At 45.7% G+C, this 9,325-nt stretch overlaps 1 protein-coding gene across 1 annotated transcript; it reads left to right on the top strand.

The window, feature by feature from the left end:
• Positions 1–8,496: 8,496 nt before the first annotated feature.
• Positions 8,497–8,868, top strand: LOC125491276 (collagen alpha-1(I) chain-like). Its single transcript, XM_048632829.1, has one exon. It carries the CDS (start codon positions 8,497–8,499, stop codon positions 8,866–8,868), a length of 372 nt encoding a protein of 123 aa, XP_048488786.1.
• Positions 8,869–9,325: the final 457 nt, after the last annotated feature.

Here is a 9,325-nt window from a genome sequence, read left to right as displayed (position 1 = left end):
TAGAACACATACCGGATATCGCGATAAAGTATCTGCATTAGAGTTCAATCTGCCTTGTTTATAGATTATTTCATAGCACGGTTTGTCACAATTGTGGTTGTAAACTGTGCAATTTTTTGATATAGTAGGTATAGAAGGACTCAGCTGTTGTGACTGAGGTGAATTCAATTTAATAAGACTCAAGCTCAACTTCTCTGATTGAGATGTTGTCTCTTGAGATGAATCTGATTTAGTTGACTCAGCATCTTTGGCTGAGATGAATTTGAGTTATAAGGACTCAACTTCTCTGGTTGAGATGTATTGGATGTAGTATGACTCAGTTGCGGGGACTGAGATGAGTTTATATTTGTAGGACTCAGCATCTTTGACTGAGGTGTATTTGACATAGAATGACTCAGCATTTTTGGCTGAGATGTATAAGATTTAGTAGGACTCAGTTGCGGGGACTGAGATGTGTTTGAGTTAGTATGACTCAGCATCCTTGGCTGAGATGAGTTTGAGTTAGTATGACTCAGCATATTTGGCTGAGATGAGGTTGAGTTAGTAGGACTCAGCATCCTTGGCTGAGATGAAGATAGGATTGAGTCAGTGGATTTCGAAGGGTTACTAATTTTTGTGCCATTTTGGGTTTGAGATTCCAGCAGACACGAAACCGAAATCTTTTTTAGTTTAAATTATTATCGTTTGACCCAGATTCATTATTGGCGTCGCAAAAGTTGATTGAACTTGAATTTACACGAGGCGGGTTATGATCACGTTGCGCATAGTTTGTGTTTTCGCGTCGTTGCATGTTATATTTCCGTTTGCGACATTCATCGATGGTATGACCCATGTTTTTGCAATATCGGCATGACTTTATATTATTATTAGAATTAAAATTGGTATTTTGATTTACTGCAATATTCCTTGATGATGACGGCGACGGCGCGTTTATATGAAATGACCTGTGACCTTGATTGTTTTTAACTCGGTAACATTCAGAGTTGTTATGACCCTTTTTATGACAGATGGTACATTCTTTTGCGGGTTTAAATGAAATTTTACTCAAGTTATGAAGTTTTTCTTCTTCCAGGGCATGCGTGATCGCTTCGCTAAGATTTTTCGGGTTACGGCATCTAACAATAAAAGCAATGTTGGAATTTATACCTAACATAAATGCATTTAGGGCAACTCTTTCCGTGGTTGCTATTCTTCCTTTCAACTCAGACTTGTCTTCACAAGTAAATTGGGTTTCAGCCTGTAAACGGGTTAAACATGACTCAAATCTAAGTACATATTGCGAAATTGATTCTGATGGATGCTGCTTACAAGTCTGAACATCGATTAAGAGATGAGATTCATGTTTTCTTTCGCCAAAAGTACTTTTAAGAAAAGTTTTTAATTCACTCCACTCTTCAAAAGATTTAAGGGAGCATGCAACTTGAGCTTTTCCTTCTAATTGCGATATAATAAATTTAAAAAGAAAAGTTTTTTGTTCTTGAGAAGCAAGAGATATGGCATTTTCGCAATTAGTAAGAAAGGCTGGGAGTGTGGCTGTATCACCATTGTAAGGCTTTATGAATTTGGTGAGGACATTGAGGGTAATTTTATCAGTCATTTTTGGGTAACAATCGGATAATTGAGAATTATTATATTCAGTGGACTCAGATTCGGAATCTGATTGCTCTTCAGATTTGGTCTTAATCTGAAACTCTGACTTAATGCTCTTCATAAGCTATATAAATGAATACAGAGAATAGAATTATTAAAATAACAGTAAGATACAGTGGAATTGGAAAGTAAGAATCAGAGGAATCAGAGGAAGTAGAATAGTTGAGTTCCGCGAGTTGGAGTTGTGAACACTTCTTTAACACTGCACTTGATTAAAAGGCCTTTGGATTCACTTTAAAATTTGGGAATAGATATTGATAAGATCACTCACAGACCGAAGACCAGCAGGACACGAAGCATGGCTCTGGAACAATGGGCGAGACCGTGAGACCCAGGAGGTCTATGGCGACTCACTCACGTGGAGAGTGACCCCGTAATACAGTGATGACTCGAAGATGTTCGGCGCGTGACGCGGGCTCCGGCTATACAGCGGAGACTGACCGTCGATCAGGAGAACAGCTGATGATGAAGCGAAGGTGGTGCGGGCTCGCGCAGGGCGGAGACTGACCGTCGACCGGAGTATGGGAACAGTGCGGCAGGTGCGGGCTCACGCTACTTGAGCGGAGACTGATCGTCGACCCAGGAGACCAAAGGGCTGCAGGCGGCTCGTTTAAGATCCTCTACTATACGAATATAGTTCTTCCAGAGGATCCCACTTCTGACACCACTGTTGTGCGGCGTGCAGCGGGAGTCTCTTCAGTGAAAATTCCTTTTGTAACTTCACCAGTTTATTAATGAATTTCACTTAACACTAGTTCACAATAATTAGTAGCTTTAGCTTCAACACCGACGACGCGCGACTCGGAACTAAATTTTAAACGTGACCTAAGTATGTACTTAGTTATTAAAATTGCGAAATGATTGAATGCGCGTAATGCGGTGTTTGCATTTTTCTGTGCGGACATAACAGTACCTAGTACTAAAACTAACCGAGAGGTATTCCTTGAAGGTCGTACTGGTATATGCACCAACCTCGGCATACTCTGACACAGAAGTCGAAGCAGTATACGAAGATATCTCTAGAGCTATCAAGTGTACTGCTAAGACCCAATACACCGTTGTGATGGGGGACTTCAACGCCAAAGTGGGAGTACAAGAATGCGACGAATCGAGGGTAGGACCTCATGGCTTTGGTAGCAGAACCCAGAGAGGGCAAATGCTTGTTGACTTCCTCGAAAGGGAGGGGCTGTACTTGATGAATTCTTTCTTTGAGAAACAGCCCCAGAGGAAGTGGACATGGGCAAGCCCCGATGGTAGGACGAAAAACGAAATCGACTTCATTATGACTGACAAGCGGCACATATTCAGAGATGTCTCAGTGATCAATAGGTTTAAAACTGGGAGTGATCACCGACTTCTCCGAGGTACTCTGAATATTAACTTCAAGCTGGAGAGGAGACGTCTGGTGAAGTCGACCCTTCGTCCCACACTGCACCAAATTAGAGCTGGCAACACCAGCTTCCGAGAGAACTACAGAGCCGATTCGAATCGCTGGAAAGCACTTCGGCTATTGACGCGGATACAATCCAAATAGTGAAGGCTCTTCGTGAGGTGGGCCACAGACATTTTAGCATGAGAAGCAAAAGCAAGGAGTCTAAACTTTCAAGCGAGACACTCGAGCTTATGAGGCAGAGACGCGAATTTCCGTCGGCAGGTGACACTTCGTCAGAACTACGGGCACTCAACAAGCGTATAAAGAAGCTGATACGAAGAGATCTCCGTCGCTCCAACACACCCGCCATAGAAGCAGCAATTGAGCAAAATCGGGGGTCAAAAGTCTTCGTTCAGCGACTTGGGAGAAGCCACTTGACGAAGTTGAAGTCTGCAGATAGTAATATCGTTGCCTCTAAGCCGGAGGTTCTTGCCGAAATCGAAGGTTTTTACGGACAACTTTATGCTTCACACGCGCAGAAGTCTGTGGCTCAGCTCACCGATTCCAGAGCGCCACTAATACGCCACTACACTGACGACATCCCTGACGTCGACATAGGCGAGATTAGGATAGCCCTTGAGCAGCTTAAAAACAACAAGGCTCCGGGTGAAGACGGAATTACTACAGAGCTTCTGAAAGCTGGAGGTATTGCAATCCTCGAACAGCTCCAGAGGCTCTTCAATTCGGTTCTTCACAATGGCATTACACCGGAGGCATGGTCTGAGAGCGTCGTGGTATTGTTCTTTAAGAAGGGTGACAAAACCCTTCTGAAGAACTATAGACCGATCTCGCTTTTAAGCCATGTATACAAGCTGTTCTCAAGGGTTATCACGAACCGTCTTGCCCAAAAGTTAGACGAGTTCCAGCCCCCAGAGCAGGCTGGATTTCGAAAAGGCTTTAGTACAATAGACCACATCCACACAGTAAGGCAGATTATACAGAAGACCGAAGAGTATGATCAGCCTCTGTGTCTAGCCTTTGTTGACTATGAAAAAGCCTTCGACTCCATCGAGACCTGGGCAGTTTTGGAATCCTTGCAGAGATGCCAAATCGATTGGCGCTATATCGAGGTGTTGAGATGTCTGTACAATGCCGCTACTATGACTGTCCAAGTACAGGACCACAAGACAAGACCTATCCAACTGCAACGTGGAGTGAAACAGGGGGATGTGATATCTCCGAAACTGTTCACCAATGCATTGGAAGATGTCTTTAAGACGTTGGACTGGAAAGGACATGGCATATGTATAAATGGCGAGTACATGTCACACCTCCGCTTCGCGGACGACATCGTTATTATGGCAGAATCTCTGCAGGAACTCAGCTGGATGCTAAGTGGCCTAAATGCTGCTTCCCGACGTGTTGGCCTCGGTATGAACTTGGACAAGACGAAAGTCATGTACAATGCTCACATCAAACCGGAGCCGGTCGCCGTTGGTGAGGCAACAATCGAAGTTGTGCAAGAATATGTCTACCTCGGGCAGACTATTCGGCTAGGCAGAAGCAACTTCGACAAGGAGGCTGCAAGGCGCATCCAACTGGGTTGGGTTGCATTCGGGAAACTTCGTCACATATTCTCCTCGGCCATTCCTCAGAGCCTGAAGACAAAAGTCTTCAACCAGTGCGTCCTGCCAGTGATGACGTATGGTGCAGAGACGTGGACACTGACGGTAGGACTGGTCCACCGATTTAAAGTCGCTCAGCGTGCTATGGAGAGAGCTATGCTTGGGGTTTCTCTGATGGATCGTATCGGAAATGAGGTTATCCGTCAGAGGACTAAGGTTACCGACATAGCTGTCAAAATATGCAAGCTGAAGTGGCAGTGGGCTGGTCATATCTGCCGAAGAACCGATAACCGTTGGGGTAGACGAGTTCTCGAGTGGAGACCACGAACAGGCAAACGTAGCGTGGGACGCCCTCCTGCCCGCTGGAATGACGACCTTAGGCGGGTGGCGGGTAGTGGTTGGATGAGGAAGGCCGAGGACCGAGTGTTGTGGCGCTCCTTGGGAGAGGCCTATGTCCAGCAGTGGATGATTATTGGCTGATGATGATGATGATGATTCAAGAATTAGCTGTGCTACTAACGTCCGAGTTTTGGTCACAAATATATGAGATAGTCATCTGTTTAAAGCCTCTTAACGAGTGCACATTATCGTTGCAAAAAGAGCAACTCTTTGAATCATGATTTCGCGAAAAGTATCTTGAGGGCTATGGAAATAAGAGAAATCCGTTTATTAGACACAGACATGGTTTTAGAAGCACTTTATTTAGACGGCCGTCTTAATATTGTCTTATCAGATGACCAGTGCGAAAAAGCAAAAAAGCTGCTTAAACAAACCTGGGCCCAAATACTGCATATAAGGCAGAGCACAGTGCATGTGGATGTTTCTGAACCAGGTACTAGTTCAGCCAAGCCCAGGTCTTACCTTAACAGTGATTTGTCAGTCATGGAAGCAATGCTGGTGCAAACCGAGAGAATCCGCGGAAAGTCTGCCATAGCAATGAGTTCTTTCGATGGGTGTATGGTTGAACTGCGTAACTCACCAAGATTACCACTCGATATAAATATCATCGATCACTGGAAAGGCAAGACACTAGTAAATCCAGACATGACACAAGTAGCCATGACAGTGCTATCTGCTCCAGTGACGCAAGTATCAGTGGAAAGACTTATTTCCTCTTTAAAATTCGTCTTGCATCCTCTAAGAAACGGTTTGAGTTCCGGTCTTTTAAAGGTTATTTTATTTATAAGATCAAACAGAAACTTGTTAGATTAGACCTATTTATACCTTCCCTATCCTTTAGTTTTTGGAAACTTATAAGACTTAACTAAACTAAACTTAAGACTCCTCTATCGTGAATTCCGTAAAGTAAACAGTCCACCGCTGGCTGTCTAAAGATTTTCCCTCTCAAGTGTCCTTAGGCGTTCTCTCTCCTCCGACAGCCGGCATTCTTGTTAACGCGGGCTACGGAGGCTTGTACTGCTTCTGCTTCGGCGGCGGCTAGGACGGCTAACACCGCCACCACCACCACTACCACAACCAATTTCACATAGTTATATGCAATTATGCAAGCACATATCTAACGCACAATCAAAATCAACGTAAATATAAGAACGAAAATTAAATCCATCAGTACCCGTATCACGAAAATTCTAGCTAACGAATAGAATCGAATGCGAGTGCGACTATTGTCAACTTGACAGCACTTTCGAACACTTTTTACCTTTCGAATGAGTTTCGAAAAGAAGACCACAGAGTACATAATATTATTCTGACAATGACCTATGGAATGATAGCTGTCAAACTTTCGCAAATCTATACACCGCCATTTTGTTGTTGACAGGTTGACAGCACTTTCGAATAGACTATCGAATAGAATGTGCTGCGTTTTTTCCGGATTGCTCTACAGCTCGACGACTCGTTCTCGAATCATTCGTTCGGCTGAGCGAATAAAATGAATCTATCTGACGTATGCTGTCATTGCAAGCGTGACGTCATGACGTGCATGCTTGCAAAGACAGCTGCCAGTGTCAAAATGAGCTGAGGGGCAATAGACTTAGGTAACCTTTATTCATAAAAAGGATTATTATTGAAGGACGAATTCGTTAAAAAGCCATAACCAAACGGTATTTTAATTAAAAATGTACAGTTCTTCCATATTAATAATGCACATGCAAATCTTCGCAAACTGTCGTATTCCCGGAAACACCCGAATCATTGAATCGTAAGAGCCTTAAACAATGCACTTGGATTTTGCACCTTGTTTGAAAGAAATAGGAGTCAATATCATGTGTACATAATCGAAAACAATTCGGGCTGTCGGCGGCTGTCACCAATCAGTCATAGGTCCTTGTCAGTCAGTTCTGTGGAATTATATGTATAGAGCTGTTATTACACATCGTTCTTGGTTTTGTTTTCAAATGTGAATTTAATTGCAACTTTAATAAGATTATTGTTGATGACGCCTTATTATGAAACAAATTAAAGAATAAAATATATGTCACATTGATAGACTTCACTTTGTAAATAAAGCCACACCCAAAAGACCAAGTTTGTAATTTTAATATTAATTAAAAATGATCAGTGTTGTAAATATACTTTGGACTGAGATTTTAAATTTTTTATCTAAACCTGTGTTCGAAATCCATTTTTATTAATGTGAAATGATCAGTGCTGTATATACCTACTTTTAAACGGAGATTTTAATTTTTTTATGTAATCCTGTGTTTGAAATCAATTTCTTCTTATAATATAAACCTTGTGTTATTCAAACCTTCTTTCATCCATCTTTACACCAGCTTCAGTAAGACACTAGAAAAGTACTGTAACATTTTCGAAGTAAATTTTAATATTATGACAATATTATGAATTATCGAATCAGATTTCGTTATTGATAAATCAATATCTCTTTTAGCACCAAATACATAATAATACAAAAATTGCATGAAGAAAATGCACTTAACCACTCTAAATACATAATATAGTTTTCTAACGCTCGGGGGAATACGACCGTTGCCGAACAATGACGAAGATTTCTATGCGCATTATCAATTTTGGGGAACTGTATTCAAATGTAAGTAAATAACTGATAAGGAATGTCTTTGCAAAATCGCACTCTTTAATGTCATGACTGTAAGTTAGTTTTTTTGCGTTTACTCGTAGGAGTAATTTGATGATTTCTTTTTCAATGTCCGTGAGTGTAGTATAATATTTATCTTTACTTTTTATTTTAACACTAGCTGTTTTCGCGAGCTTCGCTTCGCCTTTAAAAGTTTTCCCGTGGGAATTCCGGGATAAAAAGTAACCTATGTTCTTTCTCAGGGTCTAGACTATATGTATACCAAATTTAATTCAAATCCATTCAGTAGTTTTGGCGTGAAAGAGTAACAAACAGACACAGTTACTTTCGCTTTTATAATATTGTAACAAGACTGCTAACCGTTTTCCCGCGAAAACAAATCGTGCGCCGAAAACGGTTAGCGTCCCACGCCGCCGCGCCGTTTTACTGCGCAGCTTTACTGCGCAGACCGCGTCCCGCGTCCTCCCCTTCACCCGCGCGCACCCCGCGCTCGCGCCACCGGCCAGCGAAGCCCGCGCAGTCAGTCGCGGCTAACTCGTTCCCGGCTACACCACGCTCGTTTGCGCCTTCAACGGACATTAGTTTAGCATATAAGCAAAAGACTACCTCACTTACATAATCCGTGTCTGTAGAACCTTAAATACAGTGAACTTGTAACCCTGAGTTTGTGTTATTCCTTATCACCCATAGAGTTCTCATAGTGGCGCCCAACTCGCGGAGACGCGTGAATGTAAGTGTGTGCGAAGAAAAAATATGCTGCCGAAAAGGGAAGAGCGAAGCGTCGTGACCTCGAAGAAGACGAAAGCAACGGCACCGCCGGCGAGACCACGGTAATGCCCCCAGGCGGCGGCGCGCCCGCCGAGCATGCGGCGCGTGGCCCTCCCGCGGCGAGCGGCCTCCATGCCGCGCCCGGCGCGCCCTACGCGCACGAGGAGCACGCGGCGTGCGGGCCCCCTGCGGTGCCCGGCCGCCCCGCCACGCCCGGCGCGTCCTACGAGGACGCAGCGCGCGGTCGCCCCGCCTCGCCTGGCCCGGCTGGCCCGCCCTACGCGTCCTATGAGCACGCGGAGCGCAGCCGCCCCGCCTCGCCCGGCGCGCCCTACGCGCACGAGCAGCACGCGGCGCTCGGGCCCCCTGCGGTGCGGCCCCCCCGCAAAGCCCGGCGCGTCTTCCGAGGACCGAGGACACTCGGCGCGCGGCCTTGACGACGATGACGACCGCAGCTGCACCGGCGAGAGGAAGGTGATGACCCGCCCCGGCGCGCCCAGCGTGCCCGCGGCGCGCGCTCCCGCCGCCTCCCCCGCCGCGCCTGATGCGCCCGCCACGCACGACGCGCTATACGAGTACGCGGCGCGCAGCCTCCCCGCTACACTCGACGCGTTCGCCTGCGTGCTGCTGGACACCGTCGCCAAGGCCGCCAAGACCAACCGCGTCTTTATGCAGAGGATGGTGATGACCCGCCCCGGCGCGCCCAGTGTGCCCGCGGCGCGCGCTCCCGCCGCCTCCCCTGCCACGCACGACGCGCCCGCCACGCACGACGCGCTATACGAGTACGCGGCGCGCAGCCTCCCCGCTAGACTCGACGCGTTCGCCTGCGTGCTGCTGGACACCGTCGCCAAGGCCGCCAAGACCAACCGTGTCTTTATGGAGAGGATGGTGATG

The sequence above is a fragment of the Plutella xylostella genome, chromosome Z, assembly GCF_932276165.1.
Source record: "Plutella xylostella chromosome Z, ilPluXylo3.1, whole genome shotgun sequence".
NCBI lineage: Eukaryota > Metazoa > Arthropoda > Insecta > Lepidoptera > Plutellidae > Plutella > Plutella xylostella.
This window is presented reverse-complemented; position numbering and strand designations above follow the sequence as displayed.